We start from the raw sequence: 26988 nt of genomic DNA on the forward strand, positions 1-26988 counted from the left end.
GCAGACACCTGTCAGAAAGGAATTTATTTAAAAAAAAAAAAAAGAGAGAAAAGTAATCTGTCTCTTCTGTCGGAATAACATCCACAAAATAGATTAAGAACAGGATTTTTAATCCTGTTGATTTACTCAGTATTAATCTACAGTTTTCATTTTATGGCAGCAAAAAATAATTACAAGTAACAGCACATTTAATTCCAGAAATGAAATGTGTTAGTGTTTCAGAACAAACTTGAGTTTTCAGGGTCCTATTGCCAGGGGGAGACTGCAGTGGACAAGTCAGAGGAAACCCTGGACATAGGCTCTGGTATGAACTGTGTAGCTGTGTGGGCAATCACCCCAAGGAGAATAATTTTAGGTGCAGGAACTCTTGTCCCTAACCATCCTGGCAGAAAGTGGCTAATGAGCTCTTCCTATGAGCAGGAAGAACATTTTCATCGTGCTGTCTAAAACAGAAGTCATAAATAGACAACACTTGCCTAAGTGTGGGAAAAAACCTTCTAGACAATAGGCCCAGCATCACTTGTATCCTTTGCTTTCATGTTTATAACCAGAAGGAGCCGACTGAAACAGAAAGGCAACAATACAAGGTGCCAGGTTTCACCCTTTTGAATCCAGCAACACAACTAGGCCATATTTAAAACAAAATGCTCCAAAGAAGCCACCGCTTTTTGGAAGTTAGATAAAAAATTACTTCTGCTGTTGAAAACATATACTTAATTTGTTCAATCTCCAGACACTAGTTCTTACTGGTGTTTTCCCCACTAAACCAAAAACCTCTTTTAACAGAGGGGTGGGTGGTAGGTTTTTTTAATTGTTTGTTTCAGTTTTTTCTTCTTTTCTATCTAGGACTATGTCAGACATGATAAAGCTCTCTTCCCAGACTTATTTTACTTTTGTATCCCTTTTTGTCTTCCTCACCCCAATCCCATTCACAATGGCCTCACAATTTGTCCACCTATTTGAAAAAAAAATAGCATACACTCCGTTAGAAAACAAAATCAGCTCCTCTCCAGAACCTTTTGGAACAAACAAATTAAGCATTTGAAGTTATTTTACTGTATTACTATCATCTGGGAAAGATCATATGTATCATTATCATCAGCTGTACGTATCATCACCAAACCTGCACTCATTAGTCTATCAATTGTATGCTGTTGAGATGTGGATGCCAGAATTAGCCAGGCTCACACCTAACAAGCAGTTAGCTTAGTGGCACATTTTAGATGCTGATTCATACAGAAAAATGTTAAGCCCATCAGATACATTTCCTCACATCACCTCCTTTCCCCTTCTAATATCAAATGGATAACAACGTTTGATGTTTTACCTCATCCTGCTGTCAGCAATTTGAAGAGTATTGAAAAATAAGAAATACTTCAGAATAATGCACTAAAGTATAATAGTCTAGGAAGCCTACCTTACATAGATATTGTGTGTCTAACTTATAAAATTATACACTAAAAAGCTGTCTGACTGTATTTTGAAAGTATCTCGTAAGTATCTGCCTCTCCAAAGGTCAGTATTACAAGGGAAAGCTAAACAAATAAGCTTATTTAAATAAAGAATTCCACTTTGCAGGCATAAGATTAAAAGAAAGATTATGAACTGATTTGAAAAAATGAAAAGAAAAAAAATCAAGAATTAGGACACAAAAATAAAAAACTTTGTGATTAAAAGGAGAACAGAAGATAAGGGGTTTCAAAACAGTTCAGTCCCTTCAAAGAGTAGTAGAGCATGACTATATTTCAGAGCAACAATTGGATTTGGTGGAATCTATAGGAAGCAGTCTGTGAAAGATGCTCGCAATTTGGTCTTGTAAGTATTAGAAGAAACATACTATTTGTATTTGCTCATTAGAAGCTTATTAATTCTTAGCTAGTAATCCGCAATTGTTTCACCTTTACTGCAACTCAAGACTGAACTCTGAGCATGGACCTAACTCTGCGTAAGCTATGTCCAGGGAGCAAATCAAGCATGCTCTCTTCCAGGGCAAAGTCAAATTTCCCCTGTAATTGCTTACCCAAAGAAGCATGAGATGCAGTAGTAAACTAAATGGACAGAACTGCTCCTCTGCACTCAGAGACCATCCTACTATCAGCTACCGCATGGGACAGAAACCGTGCAATTCAAACACAGAGGTATCAAAGATGATCCTCTGAAGTTGCATCAGAGAACTTGATATGGACAGGAGGCTGGCAGGAAGAAAAGCAACTACCAAGACAAGGTATACCAAGTCTGTAAAACAAAGCTGGGAAAAAAGCCAGCAAGAGCCAGTCTGGTGTAAGTTTTAAGATAAGATAAAGGGGAGGAGAAAGAGGGAGACATCAGCTACACAAGGCAAGAGACCAGGGTTGAAGTCCAGGAAGACAGACTAGAATTCAACAAGGAAACATACCAGTTATCTATGAACAACAGAGCTAGCAGCAAGGAGCTAATAATGGTAGACAAGGGAGAGTAGTGCCTTTTTGTTTCATGGGAACTTTGCCTAGAGCATACTCCCTTTCCGTAAGAAATGGGGAAAAAATTCAGGCATGAAGTACCAAGCTGTCCACTGGTGGACTCTCACTTCCTTTTAAAGTGCCTGTACCTATCACTTTCTCCTCAAACACCTGCTCATATGTTAGAGAGCTCCTCAATCAATCTTCCTAGACACCTAATGTTAACTGTGGGAAATAGTGTTGATAATGAAGTTTTTTGTTTTCTTTTTAAAATTACTACAGTTGCTCAGTCAATTAGTCAGGAGTTAGAAAATAAGATCACGGTTGCCTCTGCAATGTTAGTTCAGTCCCCATATTTTTATGCATCATAACAGCATTTACACACAGCAATACTCCCACACAGCGCTGCAGATTAAGGTATTTGCCTTTAAGATGCCTGCCTTACTCCTGGCACAAGATAAATGACATTCACTTACAGTACACTGTTCAAGATTTTCACTAGCCTTTCCAGCAACTTCAGTACTTAAGAACTTAGAACACCATTCTTCCTCACACCCATCTCACTACATCCGAGTAAAAGCTATCATTCCACCTCACTGCACACAAGCAGTATCAGTACAGGACAGACCACTCAATGCCTGGAACTTCTGTGCTTTCTATGCTCAGCCATTTTTTTTTTTTTTTTTTATCATGTATTCCTGTTTTAATCATGTATTCCTAACAGTTACAGTTAATTACTAGCATCTGTATTAAATAGTTCCTGTTTAATCCCAGCCTGCAGTTCAGCTGTATGCAGCATGGACAGATAAAGGAGCTGCCCAAGTCACAGCTAGGCAGTTCAGTTAGGCACTGAACATATATTTATAAGACATATGCAGAAACTGCACCATCTGAATGTGAGATAACTCCTTCTATCTGTCAGGTTTAAAAAAAAAAAAAAAAATCACAAAAAGAGGTTGTGGCCTGAATAACTCTGAACACTGCAGAAGCAAGTCCTGAGAATATATGTGCAAGAAAAATAGGGATACCAACGAAGTCAATTTTAGAAGAATCCAAGCAAGAGTCCTTTGAGACAAGACTTCTTGCAGCCTCACAATTGCTCACCAACAGAAATACCCTTTCTTTTGTCATCAAAGAATTCCCAACAGTGTAATCTGCCCTCCTTACATACCTGTGGAAGACAGTCAGGACGGGACTCAAAGATCACAAGAAGGACGCCAATAGGCACTGTCACCTGCTCCAAATCCAGGTCTTTTGCTATTCGTGTTCGCCGAATTACACGGCCGACGCTGTCCTGTGAGGATGCTGCAATCTGACGCAGACCAATAGCCAAGCTGTTCAGCTTTGACGTAGACAGACTTAGACGTTTCAACAAAGGAAGTGCCAATCTCCCTAAAAGAAGGAAAAAATTGTGCTGGAGATAGATTGGTCTGCGTAGGCTCAAGCAAAAGCATCTTAAACAAGTGGTGAACTTAATGAAAATTCGGATATTTCCCACGCCCTAGCAAGAAACCGAGATGAAAAATGCACAGCATTAAGTCTGGTAGCCACAATAAAACCACTCAAATATGACAATGATTTCACCCACCACCACATTTTCACTTAATGTGGTTTAAGTGATTTATACATGAAGCAACATCAACATCCACAAAGACAAGGTTTGCCCTGTTTCAAGTACTGTAATATGTCTGAATTTCTTACAAATTTCTACCCTTGCAGTATTTCTGGAAGGTTCAGGCAGTAATTTCATCTTTCTGTTTTACAGCTAGAAATCCCAAAGCACAGAGGCATGCATAGCATTTCTGTTCAGATTGGGGAAGAACTACCTGAATTTTCTAGTCTGAACACATTCAGACAGTAAGTTAACCTAGCAATGTCCCCTCAAGTACTCTGGTCAGTAAAAAACAGTTCCCTGGCATCTTCCACAAAGTATTACAATTCATGATGTGTCATTTTCATACATTTGCTATCCCTGTATGTACACATCCCAATCCCAACTTCTCAATGAATGCATCAATCTAACAGAAGAATGGGTTTAATCCAAGCCACCTAAAGAGAACCTTCCTCAATCAGAAGGGGACACGGTTCTTTCTGGAGGGCATCAATTTAAGTATAGAGATGACAGCCTTCCCCTCAGGAGCCAAACATTCTCTTAACCAGCCCAGAAAAATATTCACTTTATGCATGACAATAACAGAGATTATGTTTGTTATATTCCATTTCTAAAGTGAGCCTCCTTTGGCAAAATGGAGCACTTTTTTTTTTTTTTACACAATACACTGTTTGTTGTTTTGCAAGGCCTCAGTGTCTTCTCTGATGAAGGCATCTGTTTTATGTAATTAAGGAAGCTGCAGCTGCTTACACTGACAAGCTCTCAAGGTCCTGGGTTCACTAATCTGTGACAGCCAAACTACCCAATCCCAGGTGACAGAAGATTCTAGTTCTGCTCATTTCCTTCGAGGCCCAGAGAGGTTCAAGACAATAGGATTACCATGGAAGGACTTGAAATATTACCTTTATTTTCAGCCTCTTCTAAGTCCTTTTTGTTTGCCAAGAGAATTTCTTCTCTCTGGTCAGTTAGTAAGTCAGCAAGACGATAAATAATCTCCGCTCTCTGAAAAAGAAAACAGTTTCTGAACTGACTTCTTACACAAAGTCCATGCTATTTGACATCTGATCCCCTTCAGTCCATTTATATTGACCACATCCTCTTACTGTCTTGACTCCCCAAATACTTGAGGCCAGCTGATTTTTCCAGCCTGCATCACATTGAAAAAGGAGGCTGAACGTTGCTTCAACCTCTACTTTGCTTTTTATTATCTTGCTTTCAATGCCCAGTCTTGTTCACCAAACCCGCAATGTTCTTCCTTTAAGACCACCTTGTCTTCTTCACAACGGATGCCTCATTTTACCTATTCACCTGCAGAGCAGTGACTTATTGTCTACAGCTCCTCTTTTGCATACGCTACACACAGGAGTGAATGGAGCAAATTACTCCAGTCAATTCTTCAGCAGCTCTGATCACAATTTATTTCTGTGTGATATTTGACGCTATTAAAAATTTTATAAACCTCACATGAAAGCTCATATTGCTTTGTACAGCCCTGCTGTACATTATCTTTCTGCGTTTCTCATCTCTTTATACAATCCAAATGATTGATCTGGCACACAAAGAATAGATTCTTGTCCCAAGGGGCCCATCTGTGTTATAAATCCGTGTTGTAAAACTTGCCACACATTCAGAAGCTTAACAAGTGAGGACATATTGTTCTGTCACCTGCTCAGGCTGTAGAGCCGCAAGGGTCCTGCCACCAGCTCGAGCCATTTCACCCTGCTGCTCTACTGTAGGACCTGCAAAAAAACCCAAAATATGCCATGCAAAGTAACAGCACATGTGGAAGTGAACACTAGACCCTCCATCTCCTGATTCTTTGCTCAAAGCAGGAAAACAGGTACAGAGTCTTAAACAGACATATTCAAGAAATCCGTTGTATGCTAAAACATACAACATACAGGAAAATCTGTACGTGACACAAAAATACTGCTATGGTCCCCAAAAGTGAAGAGTCATCACAGAGATTCTGTGAGGTCACCATGTCAGAGGCAAGTGCACACCATGTATCAAAAAGAGTTGACAAAGGGCAAAAGAACACCAGGATAGCTAAGTCTCAGGGCATGGTAGGCTACTGAAAGAAAGGAGGCAAACTTTGAAAAGTTTAAGCATCCAACTGAGGAAAACAGAAAGGATTACAAAATAGCATGGGAATGTACAAACGATAATGGAAACCAAAACCTAATCTGAGTAACAGCTCACAGAAGAATTGCTTTTCCTCTGTCTCTCCCTATGTGCATTTTAGAAGGGTTCCTATAGAAAAGTGTGGGGTTTTTTTCTTTTTTTTCTGGCAGGACCTCAAAGAATCTGTCTCAAACTGAAATGATATGGAACAGGTTACTTCTCTTTCTATTTCAAAACAAGTCACCAGGTTCAGGTAGCATTTCCCCAAAGAGTTCGCAAGTAGCTTATGGATGAACTAAGTTGTGATTTTTAACTGTCCTGAAATTGCCTGTAAAACAGATGACTTGAAGGTGATAAATATGACCCAACTTCTATTTAAGAAGGGTCCCATGGAAATTGCCAGAGCAGGAATTCCAATGTTATGGAAAATATCAAGAGGTATAGTGGGAAGTGTAAGAAAAGAACTTGTGGACACATGATTAATTAGACTTATTTAAGAAGTGTTAAAACAGCTTTTTGAAGTGAAGTCATACTTTACAAAGTATATGTTTTGGTGTTCTTTGAGAAGAGTGACATGTATGTAAGCAGATACAGTTGATTTTAAAAAGTTCCTTGAATTTCAAAAGCGTGTTCTTTGGAAGACAGAAGACAAATTGCCACAATAGCAGAAGAGTGCCAGTAAAATTCCACAGGGACTTCTGCCGTTTGCTGTATTTGTAAGTGACTCAGAATGGGGTCACAAGGTTTGTATCAGCTTTACTGCTGATACAAATTTATTATAGTGAGACTAACCGAAAAGTGTCACTAACACACTTTTTCCTAGAAAGCAGCTTTACAGAGGAGGACCCAGGGGTCCTGGTGGACACCAAGTTGAACACAAGCCAGCAGCATGCCCTTGCTGCAAAGGTGACTAACAGTGTCCTGGGCTGCCTTAGGAGGAGGGTTGACCACAGGTGGAGGGAGGTGATCCTTCCCCTCTACTCAGCACTGGTGAGGCCACACCTGGACTACTGTGCCCAGTTCTGGGCTCCCCAGTGTGAGAGAGACATGGACACGGTGGAGAGAGTCCAACAAAGGGCCGCAAAGATGAAGAAGGGGCTAGAGCACCTCTCGTATGAGGAAAGGCTGAGCGAGCTGGGACTCTTTAGCCTGGAGAAGAAGGCTCGGGTAGATATCATCAGTATGTACAAATACCTGAAGGGAGGGTGTAAAGAGGATGGAGACAGGCTCTTTTCAGTGGTGTCCAGTGACAGGACAAGAGGCAATGGACACAAACTGAAACACAGGAGGTGCCTCCCATTAGGAAGTACTTTTGCACCATGAGGATGATCAAGCACTGGCATAGGTTGCCCAGGGAGGTTGTGGAGTCTCCATTCTTGGAGATATTCAAAAGCTGTCTGGACACAGTCCTGAGCAACCTGTTTGAGCAGGGGGTAGGACCAGATGACCCTGCCATCTGTCATACTGTCCCTTCCAACCTCAGCCATTTGGCAATTCTGCGATTTCCTCTGCAGCCAAGTCACTAGGCCACAAGACAGCAAGTGTTAATTCAAACCAGATAAACATGAAGCAATGTAGAGGGGGAAAAGGAAAATCAGTCCTTAGTATTGTAACAAATAATACTATGAAAACATCATTTCAGTGAACATCAACATCAAAAAGCAAATTAAATGTTTGGAATTATTAGAAAAGGCCTAGAGAACATAATAGAAAACATCATCAATCTTATCAAAACTCAGTCCTGCCATCTTATAAATTAAAGCTTCAATTGCATCTTGAATGCTATGTGAAATTTTGATTTTTGCCCATCTCAAAAAGGCCACAAAAGAATGAAAACAGTTTCGAACAAGAGAAATGGCAATGACCAAGTTTTTGGAAAAACTTTGGTACAAAATGTCTAAGACCAAACCTCTTTCATGTGGAAGAGAGATGATGAGGGGAAAGATGATGTCTCACATCTTCGAAGTTAAACAGGGGTTGATTGCCCATACAGGCAGTAGGGGCATCAAATGAAGCTATCAAGAAGAAAATTCAAAACCTTCTCCACCACCCCAACTCCAAACTAAAGCAAGCAGTTCTTCACATAGTTCTAGCTCCAGAGTTTACACACAGGATCTAGTTAAGGCTAGATTGTGACTATCGTGACACAGAGCCCTGCGGATGCTAAGTCTTTACATAGGTTCAAAGAATGATTCAACAAATTCATACAAGAAATGCATTGAGGATTATTATACACAAAGAAATTTGTTTGGCTTAAAGCGCAAGTCAAAAGTATCACTCCATACTTGTCCTATTCTGCTAAGGTCACGGATCTTTGGCTTGACTTTCTCCAGCAGCTGTTACACCATCCCAGCAATGCAGTGGCAGGAAAACATTCCTACCCACCATACCAGAAGACTGAGTTGTAAAAGGAGTTTATGATAAGAAGTAAAACTAAACACTATCTTAGTTCAGCAGCACATTCTATGTCTACATTTTCACACTGAAATCTTCAATACTAGATGATAACCCCTAAGACTAAAAAAGGTAAAAATTCTACTCATTGCATTCTTCAAATGCAAGTCTGATGCAGCAGTTTATCAGCTGGAGGGAACCAGAGCAGAGGATTCAACATTTTCTATTCCTACTTTCGAAAATACCTTTCAAAATCCATTTTTCAAGCACAGTGTGGTTTCCCAGTTATTGTACAGGTCTAGCCAAATTTTAACTCTAACCTTTTGTGAAATCTCTACAACTCTCAATGTACACATTACCTCTGTACTCACCTGCAGGTTTTACCTCTGAAAAAAAAGTTCCAACTTTTTTCCCTTCCACAATATCTGTGATGACATGACCCGAGATCTTTGGGTGGGTTCCATTTGCAATCACTACAGAGGTGCCGCCTTGGAGGGCCCACAGAGCTGCTTTCACCTACAGTGAAGGATAGAGCCATTTCCAGGAAATTCACTTGTTATTTGAGTCATCACTCTCAACAAGACTTATTGCTCCACTTTGATCTCCAGAATGATCACTTATGCTTTCAAAAAGCATTTAACACACTTCAGGAATTTCCATAATATAGCATTGAATGAGAACATGTATTTGCGCTCTACCCTCCCTTCCTTAACTAGCTGCCACTTTATGAGCGTACTTCAACTTTTCCTAACAGCCTGCTTTTTTCAAGACTTCTGCAAGGGCACTTTGGTCATATGTTCTTTTTCGCCATTACTTTATGTTGCAAGTTCTTGTTACTGTTTGAAGAAACCCACTTTTCTTTTTTGAAAAGATTCTGTTGCCTATTTCCCTGACATTGATTAGCCATCAATAATTAATCCACTTTAAGTGACCACATGATATTACTTCCACTGCGGAGCACTCTTCTTGCTCAGGTCCTAGCCATTACCATATAACATTAAAATATTATTCAATACCTTTAGCTGTCTGAATTACTCCCTTAAAGTTTGATCAGCCTAAGCACTCCTTGTGGGTCTGCTTAAGATGTAGAGGTATTCTCATTGTTTATAACCCTTTGGTGAAGCTATGAAGTTTGCTGAAGAGTTACTCGGGTTTCCACACAAAGTTTTTACTTACTTTGTTCACATTTCCTATTCATGTTCTCATGGGATTTTTTATTTTTTTGCTTCTAATTTTTGCTTGGGAGTACACCTATTGTCTTAATAGTTGTTTCTTTCAGTAGGCTCTATTTGAAGACTTTGCACTTCTTCAGTTTTGAATTATATGATTTTATTTGGCATTCTTCCCCCTTTTTGTTGTTATTTTGGAGGAGGATTCTATAAGTAGAGCATTTAGGAGTCATCTTCAAAGGTCAGGACCTCAGCGTACTAAGCAATGCATAGCAGCAACACGCGTAAGATCTAAGGCAAGAAGGAAGTCTGGAACAAGAACAATCTGATGTCCACAGACAGATGGGAACTGAAATCAATGATACTACCAGATCACCTGTGTGCTGAAGGCTGTCATGGAGAGTGGGTGGGGAGACAGGCATCATGATCAACAAGAACTGTATGAAATTTAGGGGCAATATCTTTGTAGGCATTGCCCTAACATGAAGGGCAACATGAGTTCCCTTTCTGAACTTCAGTGTTGGCATACTCAAGTTTGCTTAGTCCTTCTACAGAATGTTAAGCTTAGAGCAGGATTACCTTATTAGTAAGGGTCCTTTGAAATCCCCATGTACTGATTAGTCCTAAGATTAGCCTCTTTCCACACACCTGAGCCACTGTTTAAGGCATCACAACATGATTTCTCTAAAATTTCCCCCCCTCCAACATTTCACTGGTCCATACCAAAATACAAAAACACAAACCCAAATCCCAGATGTTACCTGCTGAAGAGGTACTGCCTATGGTCTCCTTTGTTTCTCTTCCCGACCAAGGTATGGGCAGCATTATCCCACCACTATATTTAATTACGTGTCATTTATTTTACTGCAAAAGCTTCTCTGCTTCCTCACTTCTACACTTTCCTAATATGGTTCTACAATTAGGTATTACGGTCCATACTCACTGGGAGACACAACCTGTCAGATATACCTATCACATCAAACTCTTGACTACCACAAGACCATCAACTGCTCCATTTTTGCTCAAGTTTCATGCTGATAATCAAGATTTGTACTTTGATCTACCATCTGTTTGTTCTATTATTGATGTGACAGTTTTCCAGAAATATCATGCAATTCTCAACTGTAACAAATTTTTGTTACAACAGCAGCATTGAGATTTGCCTCTATGTGACTCAGATTTAAAGATACCAAATATCTCTAACATTGTTATTTTTACAATACAAGTACTCCCTGACCTTAGCAGCTTTCCCCTTATGGGGGGATGAATACCTGGATTCATTTAAACTATTCCAGAAGCCAGATCAAGGGAAAGTTGTTTCTAAATAAGCTCTGTACATCCCATTAATTACAAATACAACACTCAAATGCCTCCTCCTTTTGCCACCTTCCAATCCACGCTCTGATACTGAAGTATGCCTTACCTGATTCTTCAGAAAAGGAAATAAAACATAAAATAACTGGTGAAGAATTTCACTTTGGTCTTTCCCTGCTTAGTCAAAATCTACTTCAGTTTTCACAGACAACCTTCCAAAAGTGTCCTTAGGAAACCTGCACCAATTAATACTACCGTAGTGCATATCCCTGCACCATGAGAGACATATGCTGAAGTCTCACACCACACCCATGTTTATGCCCTCACAGCAATGAATACTGAGGGCATCCAGCTGTACACAGTACTAGAAACCATCAGCCCTCCTACCTCTACTAATCTTGTACTCAAGAACTAAAGTACCTTGGTCTGCACCAATATATCCTTCAGAAGGAAACAGCACATGTACAAGCTCAGAAAGGAGACAGAGGTATCATATCAGACTCAAGTGACAGGGATTCCCTTTGGATTATCACATAAGAAAGAAGTGAGGAACGACTCTTATTTTAATTTAAAACACCAAAATACAGTTCCAAATGTCACATTTTACAAACTACTGGAATGTAATTCATTAGTTGCTCTTTTCAATCCACATAGACTTAAGAGAGAAGCTAAAGGAACCCATACACCGTTCCAGGGTACTCAAAGAATAGCTGAGACTGGAAAGGATCTCTAGAGATCATATAATCCAACTACCTGCTCAAGGCATGGTCAACTAGAGCAAGTTACTCAAGACACCATCCAGTCAGGTTTTGAACATCTCCAAACACTGAGATTCCACAAGCTCTCTCTGCAACCTGCTCCAATGCCTCAGCAACCTCACCGTAAAATTCCTACATTTCAATTTAATTTCTTGTATTTCAGTCTGTGCCCATTGCCTCTTGTCTGTTCCCTGGATACCACTGAGAAGAGTCTGGCTCTGTCTTCTCTACACCCTCCCTTCAGGTATTTACACACAAACTTTCTCTTCTCCGGGGTAAACATCCCTAGCTCTCAGCCTCTCCTAGCGTGACAGATGCTCCAATTCTTTAATCATATTCATGGCTCTCCATTAGATTCACTGTAGTATGCCATGTCCTTCTTGTACTGTGGTGTCCAGAACCAGACACAACTCTACAGATGTGGTCTCACTAGTGCTGAGTAGAGGGAAATAATAATTTCCCTCAACCTGCTGGCTATGTTCTTTCTAATGCAATCCAGGATGCTGTTGGCCTGCTTTGCCCAAAGGGCATATTGCTAGCTCACGTTCCACTTGGTGTCTACCAGGACCCCTACAGCCTTTTCAGCGAACCTGCTTTCCAGCCAGTCAACTCCACAGCCCATACCAGTGAATGGAGCTGTTCCTCCCTAGGGATAGGACTCGGCATTTCCCGTTATTGAACTCCATAAGGTTCCTGTCTGCCCATTTCTGCAACCTGTCAAGATCCATCTGAATGGCAGCACAATCACCTCACCTATCTTCCTTTCCCACATCTCCCTTTCCTTCCCAATAACAAATGTTCCATATTTCTACCTTGGCTTCCATGCCTCCCATTCCCACCCGGGATTTGGTTCCAAATGTTACAGACTGCTGGTCTCCTGGGTAGAATATGTCAATGAGCTTTGCATCATCAGATCCTGGAGGGCTGTCAAAGAGTCCTGAAATGAAAAATAAAAATCTGTTAGTGTTATATACCCTCATCTCCAAAGCTCACTCATGAAAAAGAAGAAAAAAAAAATTCCATGAGGCTGAAAAGCTGTACTCCACTTTACAGGATTGAAAAGTTTCACTGAACCCTGCTTTTTGTGTGACTGAAAGCACGAAACACTTAACAGGCAGACTCAAGAAGTATAGCTTTACCAAAAGCATAACGAATAAGAAACCAAAAACCCACATGCTGAATAGCAGCATGCAAGCTGGGAGGTAGTGACATTTGGTTGAGGTTACAGAGACAGTTTCCAGCTTTTATATGTTCAAAATCAGGGCTTACATATACAAGCCCACAACTGAACAGGCAAAGGGTAGTCCTCCTCACCAAAATCTCAGAGGATATTCTTGAATGCTGGGTTGTACAGTGATAAACTGGGCAATTCAGAAATATGTAAAAAGGGTAACAATTGAATTCTGCTAAAAAGGAACTCAACACTACAGAGACATACTCTTAATTTTTTTTTAAATCTAATAATTTTATGTAACTATGTTTGGAGTTGAATGATGCTTTGGTTTACCTAACACATTAAACCTAAACTCTACCACCACACATTCCAGAAATTCTATGTGAACAAATACTGGTATTACAAATTAGAGAGCACAAGTGCAGACTATCTGTGTCCTTCCTTGATAGCTTGGGAAGGAGAGGACACACATCTTTCTATAAACAAGATGTCGCATTGAATGAATAAGCTTGGAGGATGGGGGTCTTGGGTATTAATTTTTTTTACAAGTTCTCAGACAGTCATTTCAACTGGAATCAACCATGAAATCCAGCTGAATCTGCTAAAAGAAACTGTGTTTATGGAAAGGCATCTCCTTCCTTCTCAGGGCCTACAATATGTGCCAAAGCCCAGGATCCACTGCAAGAAACCCATCTGGAAAAGATGAAAAGACTATGTGACTTGGGTGATTATGGACTGCACTGATCTGAAACTGCAGCCACTACCCTCCTCTCTCTAGAAAAGGAACTTCAACATCCATAGGTGACAGACATGTCACAGCAGCACAGCTCAGAAGACTAGAGCAGTGTAAGCCAAATGTCTGGGAGACAGAAAAAGCTAGCAACTTCCAGGTATCTGGAAGGCAGTGACCAGGCCTTGTAATGTACCTGTACTTCACTGAAAGACAGAACCTGCTGCCAGAAGAAACAAACTATTGTAGAATAGTATTTGGCTTATACTCCTGATTCTAAACAGATAGCCTTTATCCTGCATATTACTCATGACTATATCATACAATTCTGAGAAGCTAGCAGAAGTACCATAGTGCATATGGTATTCTGGGTTCTGGAACAAGTCTCAAGTTCACGTGCATTCTCACCCACCCAGATTCAACAGTGTGGCAGACAGTCTTTGGCTTATGCAACAGCATCAGCATTGGGTATATGCCTTAAGGAGTTATGTGGTACGTTGTAATTGTCCCTGTAAAAGATATGAACTGAAGAGATCAGTAAAACTTGAATACAGGTTGGTTTGACTATCTGATGTACTTCAATAAAACAAGAAAGTAAAGAAATTACTCACAAACCTTCTACATCTGAGAGAACAATCAGGAGATCAGTTTTCATTTCCACAGCCAGTCGTGCTGCCAGACTGTCGTTATCCTTCACACTAATCACCTGCAATGCACATGCATATCAGCAGCACTGAATAGTGGGAGGAACTAGGAAATACTTGGCTGCAACATACAAAAGCAAGCTACCGCAGCACTACCAAGTCCTTCTGAGCTACTTTGTTCACCCCCACTGGAAGCTTAGAAGGCGATCTTTGATACGCTTTTGGAACGCAGTAAAGTGGTATCAAAATGACAAGCAGTGTGATCAGTACCTGCATTCTCCACCTTGGTGCCCAGTGACAGGACAAGAGGTACTAACTGACCCTGCTTTAATCAGGGGTGCTGGACTAGACGACCTGCAGAAGTCCCTTCCAACTTCAACTGTTCAGTGAAAACCAAACTGGGCATGCTTGCTTTTGGCAGAGCAGACATCATCTGCCCTGCTTCTACTCCACAGCACTGTGTCATGCCAGAAACAGACAGGTCAGCACAGTCTTCCAGCACTCTCTGTCCACGTTACTAATTTTGTATGTTTGTTTCCCTGCTGCAGGCTTCAGAGGTCCCTGATTATGGCACTAGTGAAGTACACATTACTGCTGTACCATCTACAAGCAGGATCCACCCCCTTGCAATACTTTACCCACATTTACCCCCTGCAGATCACTGTTTGGCTCTGGAGGTGGAACAACAGCATCATTAGTGTTAATTATAGGGACAATATTCATTCTTAAGAGCTCATGCAATGTCCCATTTAAGTTCCGACGCTTCTGTTCATCATGGAAATCCAGGTTGGTGACTAAAATCTAAAAGGAGGAAAAAAATTAATATATACTTAGCCTACCACTTTTCCTGAGAAGAAAACAAAGCAGAACATAGATGCTGATAATAACTACTAAGACCCTAAACAATTCAATAGATTACTCAAGACACTGCCTTTCCTGTTTTCCCTCCCAGTGTAATGTTTCTACCATTGCAAGCAGAAGGCATGCTTTGTCTCAAGACTTCTCTTCAGCTCTAGAAGAATCTTGGTCTTAAAGCCTCCTGCATGCAGACGCCACCCCTTTCTTTTTGGTATTTTAAGACAAAAAACCTCAATGTCTGCTCTGAAGAGACCTTTTTTTCATTTTTACTCCGCCATTGAACATTTGAGAACTAAGCAAACAACTCTACCACACAAATGTTACAATAGCACTTGGAATCAATGTGTACACTGACTTTTTTGGCACGGGCAATTAATTCTTTTAAATTGAAGGAATTATAGTTGTCTGCAGACTTGAACAAGATTTTAATCCAGCGCAACCTATAATGATTGTTAGCTATACTGTAAACATTTTAGTGATATCAGCTATACTATATTACAGGAAGAAGTTCCTCCAAGCGAGACTTCATACTAAGCTCTTAAATTCATTAAAAGTGTCTAAACAAATAAGGCCTTACAGTTGATGCAATTCTGTATTCTCAAGAGTATTTAAGATAAGCAAAGTGTCTTTCAAAGTAGTTCAATTAATACAGTTGCAGCATTCAGTATAGGCAGAAGACCCAGGCTAGGGATACCATCACCCACAAGTTAGAAAAGTTTGAGGAGCAGATGGACAGCAAGTTCTGAAGTATGGATATGCACTTCTGTCAGCTTTACAGAATGTGTGGCAGTTCAGCCACTTGTGATTTTTAAACCCCCACTTTGGATCACCAGCTTTACCTTTTGTGAAGAGACCTTAACAGACCCCTCCCCCCCGTACATCAGAGCAGGACACACACGAACTCCAAAAAGAAAAAGCCTATTTGCTTCACCTTGACGATAGATAACTCCATTTCAGAAATCCTTAGCAAGGCACTCCTGTATAAGCTACCATTTACGCTACAATAATAAGCCCCAGAAGTAGGATGGCAATGGAAATGCAAGACTACAGTAAAGATAGCAGCATATAAAACATGGAAAAAATCCAAGAACAATTCCATCGCTGACTGAAGTAGCAAGTCAGTCTAGGAAAGAAGGAATCCTTTACTTGAGCTGCACAGATGCTGTACTGCGTAAACATGGCCTCATACAGAGCCATTAGTCCACTCTGGCCAGCTGCTGCACAGGCTCGGGCCTCCAATACTGGAATAGCCTACAAAGATAAAGAACAGGCATTGACTTGAGCAGGTACTACCCAACGTTCAAGGAAAAGCGGGAGTGCCCCCAGCCACTCACCATATCTTTTAGCTGACTCTGGCCTGAATGAAGTGCTTGCCTCACACTCTGAGAAAGCAAGATCTCATGACGCAACCGCTGCTTTCCAAAAGCTACAGCACCGCTGGTGACAATCATCATCTCTCGGCCCTGATTTTGCAGCATTGACACCTGTAAGTACAGAACATAAAAAACAGGGGCTGGAGTATGATCACGGCTAGCATGACAGTTCTGGCTATTATAGACAACCTTATGCTCACCAGTTCTTGCAGACACAAGTGTTTTGCTTTATCCATGGATGTGCAAAGCAAGGCAACCACCCTCTAAGATACTCCTGCACACCTTCCTAGGCACTTAGGAGCTATGCAAAGGACTGTCTGCAACCTGTAGCTTTGGCTAAACTTTCTTTTCATAATACCAGTTTTTATGACAGAGTCATGCTTGAATTTTAACAATACATATTACATGGTAATACTTCTATGCCCCTCGCCTTTCCACCTCCATTGCTACAGATAAGGAAAGATAAGACATGAAAAAGCTGTAAAGTAGCAGCTGTACCTTCCACTAACCTTCTTATTCACCATCCATTCCCAAAGCTGCCATTATACTGTAACTTCGTATTCTAGAAGTGAAGAAGCTAACTCCAATAGTACAGCTTTTAATTACTTCTTCCTTACATGCATCTGGCCAGATTCCTTTCAAAGCTCTAAAGCTAAATGTCTTACATGAATTTAATTTATTATGTTAACTTTACTTCCCAGAGAAAACATGTCCAATCCCCCCCAAAGTCATAACTTCATTTTGGAGAACCAATCCATGAGTTGATCCCATCAGTTTTTCCTACAAGTAATGAGGTTTCAAGCTTTCTCCTGGAGAAAATCTGCAAATGCTCAGATAATCAGGAAGGGTCTACTCTTTCTGCAGACTTCACAAACTTCAGTGCCACCTTCCCACTAGATCCAACTAATGCCCCAGTCATGTCTTTACCTATTGCCTAAAAATGTCACTGTGCAAATCTGTCCCTCTATACTGGGTCTGGCCGAGATGGAGTTAACTTTCTTCATAGGGGGCCATATGGTGCTGTGTTTTGGATTTCAGAACTAAAATAATGTTGATAACATTCTGATGTTTTGCCTATTGCTAAACAGCGCTTGCACAGCATCAAAGCCTTCTCTTTTTCCCATGCTGAGCAGTACCGGCACAGCATCAAGGCTTTCTTTTTCCCCACTGTGTCCCATCACAGCAGGTGGGCTAGGGGCTGGGCAAGAAGTTCGGAGAGGACACATTTGGGCAGCTGACATGAACTGGCCAAAGGGACATTCCATACCATATTACGTCATGCTCAGTAATAAAACTGGGGTAGCAGAATAGGAAAGGGCAGCGGGTTGTCTTCAAGGTGGCCGTCACTCGGGGACTAGCTGGGCATTGGTCTGCTTGTGTGAGGTAGTGAGTGAGCATAACTTGTTTCTTGTCCCATTTCCTTCACTTATTAAACTGTCTTTATTTCAACCCATGAATTTTCTTACTTTTGCTCTTCCTATTTTCTTTCCAATCTGACTGGTGGTGGGGAAGAGGTGTGGGGAGCAAAGAAGCATCTGTGTGGGTGCTTAGCTGCTGGTCAGGGTCAACCTACCACACCTTCAAACACTGATTTACTGAGTTACATGGTTTATGCTACCACAGCACAGGGGGATGAAAAGGGGGAAGAGCAACACATTGCTTTAAAGGGCCATCATTCTTTTATGAGTTTTTTCTACAATCTTCTGTGCCATCCAACAATCACCATGTATCTGAAGTTAAAACAAACATTCCACTTCAGTCACAGATTTACCTGCTCTACAATAGATGCCAGCCTCCCAAGGGCCAAGCCACACTCATCCCCTCGAGTCACAACAGCACTACCCAGCTTCACTACAATCCGCTTTGCATGCTTCAGCTCACTGCGGTGTGCAAATGATTTTCCATGTGCACGGCTGAGTGGCATGGTGATAAATGGGATGTTGCTCCAACAACGGATGGATTCATTCCTTAATCTTTGGTTATGGTGAGGCAGATCTGTGGTGAAAGAAAGAAAGAAAGAAAAAAAAAAAGCAGTTTTAAGTGTTTCATTCAGACTTTAAGCCCTTGAAATCATGTAACATTTCCTCCCTTTCCAAGGCTAAAGCTCACAATACACACTTCTCAGTGACTGGGAATGAGAAGCTAACTTTCAAGTCACCAAAATAAAGTGAGAACCAATGATATCTGAGCTGCACTAACTATCCCTAAGGTATACAAGGCAGTATCCCATGTGTCACAGAGCTTTGACTCTGGGAATCTAGAAGACCAAACTGAAGGACACTGTAAAAAAGCCCGTACATAGAATCCATAGAATAGCTCACATACAGCTCGCATCAGAAGTAAAAGTTTAAAAAAAAAAAAAGTCCTTTGCCTTGCTTCATTAGACACAGTTAGAGAATTTTCCTGTCTGTAGTAGTGCAGAAAGCTTGACCGTTAGGAAAGAAAAGAAACACAGCTTTTACAACATCTCTAAGTCAGGTATTTTTGTACGTTGCTCTATTAGGGGCAGCAGAAGGGGGATGACAGACATACAACCTGGAAGTCACCTTCCTATAGGATAAATAGGCATTGGAGGGAGAAGGTACAGTCACAGCATTACTCAGGTAAGATGCAAGATACATAAGGCTGGCATTTCACCCAAGTCAGTGAGCTAGGGAACATTTCTCAGCAAAATCTTTGTTTTCAAAATGCCTGCAAAGGACAGTAAGACCACTATCAGCACAGCAGATTAAAGAGAATAGTAACTATTAAGGTACAATCACAAGGAACAGTCCGGATTCTTTCTATTTGACAAAGAGGTGGACCCAAACACATAAAGTCCCAGAGTTAAGCTGAAGGAATGAAGGCAGATGGATAAGCACTTCCAACATACTTTATATGAAGTTTTGCACATCGTAGTGAATTGTGTCTGAAGAAGGAGTCGCGCAGATAAGAACCTGCAACCCAAATTTGTCAACTGGAAAATTAATATAATATGGATAAGCTGTATTACTTGAAAAAATTTGAAACCACATTTCCTTATCCTCCATCTAGTTCTTCTTGTATTACTATTCAGAAACTGCTTTAAAGCAGGTCAACAGTCTCAAAAATACCAGTATAGCAAAAGAGAGAACACTTCTGATGCAATTACAGAAAAAAATGGCTACTGACACGACACTCTGGGACCAAAAGTGCAACTTAGTCAAAAGATGGCACACGTTCATGGAAATATTATGGAGATCACCATACTGGATGCTATGGAAAGACATTTAAAGAACAATGCAATCATCAGGCACAGTCAACATGGGTTGACAAAGGGAAAGTCCTGTTTAACTAATTTGATATTCTTCTATGATAAGGTCACCTGCCCAGTGGATGAAGGGAAGGTAGTGGATGTAGGTTTTTTTTATTTTAGTGAGACTTTTGATACTGTTCCTCACAGCACCCTGCTGGACAAGTTGTCCAACAGTGAGATGAGCAGATTCACAGTGCGCTGGGTGAAGAACTGGCAGGACAGTGGGGCTCAAAGGGTTGTAGTGAATGGGACTACACCTGGCTAGCGACCAATCATCAGCAGTGTTCCTCAGGGCTCAATCCTAGCGCCAGTGCTGTTCAATATATTTATCAATGATCTGGATGCAGGAGTTTACTGCACCGCTAGCAATTTTGCTGATGATACTAAACTGGGAGGTGCTGTTGACTCTCCAGGGACAAGAAGCCTTGCAGAGGGATCCAGATAGATTGCAGCATTGGGCAGTCATCAGTGGCATGAAATTTAACAAGTCCAAATGCTGGATTCTGCACCAGGGACGGAGTAACACTGGGCACAAGTATAGACTGGGAGAGGAGTGGCTGGAAAGCAGCCCTGCAGAAAGGGATCTGGGGGTGCTGGTTTGCAGAAGGCTCAATAGGAGCCAGCAGTGTGCCCTGGCAGTCAAGATGGCAAACCGCATTCTGGGGTGCATCAAACACAGCATAACCAGCCGGTCAAAAGAGGTGATTATCTCAATGTATTTATCATTGCTGTGGCCTCACCTTGAGTACTGTGTGCAGTACTGGGCCCCTCAATTTAGAAAGGATGTGAAGGTCCTTGAATGCGTCCAGAGGAAGGCAACAAAGCTGGTGACAGGGCTGGAAGGCATGTCCTCTGAGGAGCAGCTGAGGACTCTGGGTTTGTCTAGTTTGGAGAGGAGGCGGCTGAGGGACGACCTCTCTACAGCTTCCTGGGGAGGGGACCTGGAGAGGGAGGTGCTGATCTCTTTTCCCTGGGATCCAGGGACAGGACGCATGGGAATCTTTCAAAGCTGCACCAGGGGAGATTCAGACTGGACATCAGGAAACATTTCTTTACTGAGAGGGTGTTCAAACACTGGAACAGGCTTCCTGGAGAGGTGGTTGATGCCCCAAACCTGTCAGTGTTTAAGAGGCATTTGGACAGTGCCCTTAATGACATGCTTTAGCTTTTGGTCAGCCCTGAATTGGTCAGGCAGTTGGACTAGATGATCATTGTAGGTCCCTTCCAACGATTCTAGTCAATCCTAACCAATATGTCATCTGAAGATGTAGAGGCTTCTTTACAAATCAGTAAACTGAATCCTATGCGATCGTCAGAGTTATCTGTTTCTATTTAATCTGTTCAGTCTCTCTGATTTTGATGCTCTATAATATAAAATAGATTAATTTATAACCTAAAGTGACTATTCTGGGTGTTACTTCTAGTGGAGAAAGACAGGAATGAACATAGTGCCACAGAAAAACTTGTCATTAAACAATGTTTTAAATAAGTCATACACATGTTCATACATGCAGAAGCAGCTTAAATGATTAAACATAACTGAAGGTTGCACTAACATGTCACACACATAAAAGTAGAAAATGGAATTTGGAGATGAGTTTCATTTGCCCCTCATTTTCATGAGGGAATTCTTGTGACTGTAAATAAGGCCTACAATACATATGAAAGAATAGGTGAAGGAGTCCAATTTAACTGTTCTTTCCAGCATTATACATTACTGTATAGTATTTGCCTATTCCACACAGTATTACCAGAAAGGAGTAAAAACAATTTATTCCCAATTCTCTTGGCTAGAGCTTCAGGGTTTAGAAGGTTCCAAGGCAGCAGCTGTTGAGGGATAACCAGTACCTGAAAACAAACCGCTTATTCTTTCAGAAAAACAAGGAAAAAAGATGACGATTCTAGAACAAACAGAGAATTTCATTCATCTCCACTAAAGTCCTAATTGCTAACCTTGCTCTATGACTGCATAAACCTATCTTTTTTAGTTATTTTAGACTGGACTGAGATGTGACATCATCTCCCATGTTACATATGCAAAACATTTCTGGTGATGCAAGCCCATTAACTTGCTTCATATGCAATTACGGAGAAACTGATATAGCCATCCAGTCAACTTTTTGGACAAATAGGTTTTAGGCATTTAGTTTTCTTATCCAGTACCTTGTCAACAGTTTCCCTTCCTTAATAAAGGAGGGGAAACATATGAAAAAGACTTAAGTATTTGGCACTGCAGATCCTTTTACGTAACCTGCATGAGGCTTGCTTCTAAAGAAGCAGAATTTCAAAGTACACACGAGCTGAACAGGATCACAACAGAAACAGTGGAGAACAAAAGAAAACTGTGATAAACGCTCAGTCCAGCTTTAGCATGCAACTGATGAAATAACCAGAGTTGCTCCAATACCGGATACTGACTACTGTCAATACTAAGGAATAATTTTCATAGTGTTAACTATGAGTAGTTTACTGACTTTAGAAAACGCAGAATATTTAGAAATACTACATATGCAGAAGTCAGAGCTATAGCTCAGAAAAAACAAGTTTAGTATTTTCAAGATTTCAACATTTATTAATTCATATAAATATCAACAAAAGAGAACTGTTAACACACAGACCAATGGGAAATTAATCTTGCATACAACGGTAAACAGTTAATCTCTTGATCTAATACACTCCATCTATCCTTGCCTTCTCTATTTCAGACCACTAATCAAATAGACAGTGAATGGTTCTCTCAAGTTAGGTTTTCAGGAAACAACTATTTACAGGGCACCTATGTATTTACACCCAGGTGTCCTGCAAGCATCTTTCCACTTTTATCTAAATGGAATAAACTTGAGCTTCACACCTTGCTTTGCTCAAGACATCTGTGGGCTGAAAATGCAGATGGGGGAGCAGGCATAATCAGATCTTGTTTTCCAGGAATGTATGAGGTTGAAATAAAGAACTTCTACAGTAGCAGTACTTTCACAACTGATTTTTTTGCTTGAAATGCACGTCAGAATGAAAAAATACACCCTCTCAAACATCCAGCTGAATATTATAAGGGAGAAAGTAACATTAAGAAAGTAGAGCTTCAACTGCAGCTCACTCCAGAGGTTGTAAGTTTTGAATTATGTTAATGAGGTGATTTTCCTTTCAACATAGGAAAGAGCATAGGCATGCCCAGACACATACTGACCAACGTTATTAGAAACGTGTGCTTTCTCTCATACATACATAAACGGGAAATGGCTGCGATGGCATGTGGCGATAACACAAAGCACCATCCAGGGGAACGGACAAGAGGGCTCAGAGCAGCTCGACACAACATTTTGAGATGCCTTCTGCAAATCAAGGGTATCTGTAAGTTAAAAGGAAGCGGGGGGGAAACCAGTTAAATATCAGTGAATTTCCATCTATGTTTCTCTCCTCACCCAGCCCCCCATCCCAACTCCTTTGTCCTGCACAGTCTTAACACAATTTCCTTGTGCAAGACAGCCCGCTCTCTCTATTTTGCAGAATTCTCAGACTGTGACTTAGAAGAACTGAAGTCCCCTGTTCCCTACCTGCTGGCAGATCATTATTAAAGGTCAAGAACAAAACATGGTTCCCCAAGAAGGGAAAAGACTACTAGTGAGTGTACCTACAATGGAGAAAAGTCATAACTTTGTCCACAGAGAAGCCTGGAAGAAAAAAAACCAAAAATGTAGAGAGGTTGTATCATCCAGACTTCTCCATACACCCCACAACAGAGCATCTACTATACTTCTCATAGGGGATCTCAGCCCTATTCAATATAGAAGATATGCTGATTCACTTTTCCCTGCGCACTACCAAATGACAAGATGTTAACCGTGATTACAAGTAAGGACACCAATTTTCAAGGTATTTGGCATTAGTTTCTCTTGACTGAACTTGTAAACACTCAGGATTCTTGTAACTCAAAATCCACTAGAGCAAGTACCCAACAAACAAGAGATACACAATTAGCAACTTCCTATGACAGGTCTAGTTGAAGTAATGCAACTAGTATCACAAAGGAAACAACGGAGATTAACAAGAATCCAGTTCTTCCAGACAGTGCGTAAGCCATGAAACCTCTCCCTCCCCTTTTACAAAATTTTGCTTCCTTTACTTGCTTTCAATCTATCCCTCTGCACCATTGGATCAGAGCAAACAACATTGCACAAGCTGTGGTAGGGAGAAGGTAGTGAAGAAAGGACAAGGAGAGCTCATAGTAACCGCATTGGAAGACTGCTATTACAAATACCATGACAATTAGAGCACCTGGCAGTTCTGGCATACGTGTACATGAACACTTGAAGTTGCTTCACTACCCTGCATCAGTGTATTATTATTATACACTCATTACAATCCTTACCAAAATATACACCTCTATATAAGACGAGGGAGACACCAGCAGATAATGGTTCTCCTGTTTTGTCTAGTAAAGATTACATAGCACAGCATTTTAACAATATTAATCTGCAATGTCCCTCCAGTTCTGTATTTCATCTGATATGGCAGTCTTGACCACTGCCAGGATGAGAAAGACAAAGGACTCTGAGCAGATGATACAACTGAGCAAGTAATCCAAGTTTTCTTCTCATAACAGGGCAAGCATAAAAGGAGCTGGTGAACAGTACCGACTAGACATTCCCTCCTTCAACCCTTACCAGGCACCTCATGCACCTGCCTCTGGGGGGTACAACAATTCCCACTGTTCATATGTCTGGCTGTTTGACTCTTCCACCTTGACGTTCACCCTGGCATCTACTGCCAGCCATCATCTTCCCAGTAGGATCTTAGTTGTGTCTCAGGGGGATGCTCAGAGTCCAGCAGCTCCTGACAACCTGAACTGGCAAATGGCAGGTCCTTTATCCAGAACCCCTTCCTCCACAATTATCCTGAGTGGAACTGCCTGTTCCTCTTCAGCTCCCTTCACAGACCATCTCCCTTAGGGAACAGAACCAGGCACTCTACCTGAAGTTTCACCCCCAAACGTTTCCTGTTACAACCTCTCCTGTAGGCCTTCGACTCCCACTACAGTAATAATCTTCACCTGGTGTTGCACTGTCATTAGAATACAGACCCTTACTAACTAGATCAAGCTCTGTTGTCTCCTTGGTTGCTCCTACTGATCTGCCAGAGAACCACTTCACATTCTCACTGCAGGGCTGCTTGCAACTAAGAGCAACCTTGACCTTCTGGAAGACTTCCTCCTGTTTCTCTTTGCCAGAGACAACTTTGCTAAGAGTGAGCAGACAATGAGGAATGAGAAGTGGCAGACAGCATGGACCTTTTGAAGGAAAAAGACTAGAAAGAAATAGCACATTTTTGAAACTAGCTTGTGAGAAAAGGCAAGGAGACTAAGTTAACAAGAAGACAGAAATGGAAATTTTAAAGCAGCAACATACATCAAGAAAAGAAAAAGAGACACATGAAATGGGAATGATGCTGCCAGAAAGCACAGACAGAGCACAAGGCACACTGAAAATTACAAGCTTTCTTTCAGGCTAGTCCGAGGCTGCAGAACTACTCCTTTCTCTCCTCCCACTCAATCAAGGATTTAAAGTTAATTTCAATCCTCATTTTCCAGTCCACTCCCATTTCCACCATTTACATACCTGGGTTCTGGTCTTCAGTAACAAACCAAAAGAAGGTACATAATTTAAAAAAAAAAAAAAAAACACAAACAAAAAATCCCTCTGCCTTACTTGGAGGGGAGGAAGCAATAAAAAGAAATGCAAAATGCATTATTCAGGTATTTCTCCAAGACTCTAGCATCAGCTTAAAAAATTTTTTTTTTCATTACCAGGAAAACCTACTCCTTCTAAACTAGTCTCCAAAACTGACTCTTAAAAATATCATTCTCCCATCATCTGTTTAAATAAAAGTTATCCTTATATTATCACTCATAGAAAGTGATACTATTGGCTAGCTTTCATGAATTTATCATCTTCACAACAGCTGTTAAGTAGCACAGTACGTTTATATTCTGTTCCAGATCAGCGTAAAGAGACTCAGTCACCTTTCCAAGCAATCAGAAGTCTCAAATGCTAAAACTGGTGCCTTTAACAACAATCTATAACACCGATTTTTCAGTCTGTGGGCTGCAGGCCCATGGGATGTCCACAACTATTTGCAGTGAGTTGATAGAATAAAATTAAATAAACTTTTTTCACAGTTTTATATATAAATATATGTTATATATCTCAACTAAGCGTTAGGACATTCCACAAGTGAAAAAAAATCTGGAAACCAAACTCCTATAGAAAGAGCTATACTGTACTACACTTAAGCAATTAAGCAGAGATAAACCAAGTTCCAAGGAAATGTACACAATTTTAATGAAGTAAGTCTTTACCATAACACAAATAAGTCCTCTGTAACATTCAGGGGGTTTTGTTATTTAAACAGCTTTGTTACCTTACCAACTAAAACTTTTGTAAGAAAAAAAAAAAATTCTGCAGTTCTTAGTGCAAACTCAAAACCAAGAAACCTTCCCAGAAGGAAGCCAGTTCAGAAGAACTGACTAAAATAAAGCTTCAAATAACTTGTCTTGAGAACAGTTCGCACATAGCTTTGCCCAGGTTCTACAGAAGTTATACACAAAGAGAACAGGCAATTCAAAGCAACATGTACCCTGCAATTCTTTTCTACCAAGAATCCATTCCAGCAGGACAGTGTGGTCACGGCAGCCAGCATCTATCGGTGTTGCCTTGTGCAGCAGAATAAAACCCTGCCACTGGCCTATTAGAACTGTTCAAAATATCACTTAATACTTTCAATCTGAGTATCTCAAAAAATAGCATCTGCGGAGGCTCAGTATTGTTCCATTTTGTTATACCTTGTCTATAAATAAGTTAAGCAGCACAAGCAGGGCTGTACAGCAACAGCACTAGAGACACACTAGGGCCTCCAGCTGCCTGCCCGGAAAGGGCAAGCCGAGGAACCGAGCGATCCACACTAGGGGCAAGCAGCAGAACCCACTCAAGCACAGACAGGAAGTTTAGCTTAACAAAAATACAACGGCAGACATATTATTACTTGTTGCACGTTTATCAGTGACACCTACAGGTGTCACTCCTTGTCCGAGCACTTAGGTCCACCAGAATTTCCATACCTGACCCCTCCTGCT

General features: G+C 40.9%; 1 protein-coding gene across 1 annotated transcript in view; it reads right to left on the minus strand.

Moving 5' to 3' along the window:
- The window catches only part of ALDH18A1 (aldehyde dehydrogenase 18 family, member A1), a 37995-nt gene that overhangs the window by 6387 nt on the left and 4620 nt on the right, over nt 1-26988 (minus strand). The window contains exons 3-13 of the mRNA XM_009325998.1: nt 23085-23208; nt 18360-18583; nt 16550-16699; nt 16362-16466; nt 15006-15158; nt 14329-14419; nt 12622-12746; nt 8940-9084; nt 5716-5789; nt 4953-5052; nt 3610-3830 (exon numbers count right to left, since the gene is read on the minus strand). Of these exons, the coding sequence (XP_009324273.1) occupies nt 3610-3830; nt 4953-5052; nt 5716-5789; nt 8940-9084; nt 12622-12746; nt 14329-14419; nt 15006-15158; nt 16362-16466; nt 16550-16699; nt 18360-18583; nt 23085-23178 (1482 nt within the window). The 5' untranslated portion in view covers nt 23179-23208. The remainder of the gene's footprint in view (nt 1-3609; nt 3831-4952; nt 5053-5715; nt 5790-8939; nt 9085-12621; nt 12747-14328; nt 14420-15005; nt 15159-16361; nt 16467-16549; nt 16700-18359; nt 18584-23084; nt 23209-26988) is intronic.

This window comes from Pygoscelis adeliae, unplaced genomic scaffold (genome assembly GCF_000699105.1).
Source record: "Pygoscelis adeliae isolate BGI_AS28 unplaced genomic scaffold, ASM69910v1 Scaffold4, whole genome shotgun sequence".
Taxonomy (NCBI): domain Eukaryota; kingdom Metazoa; phylum Chordata; class Aves; order Sphenisciformes; family Spheniscidae; genus Pygoscelis; species Pygoscelis adeliae.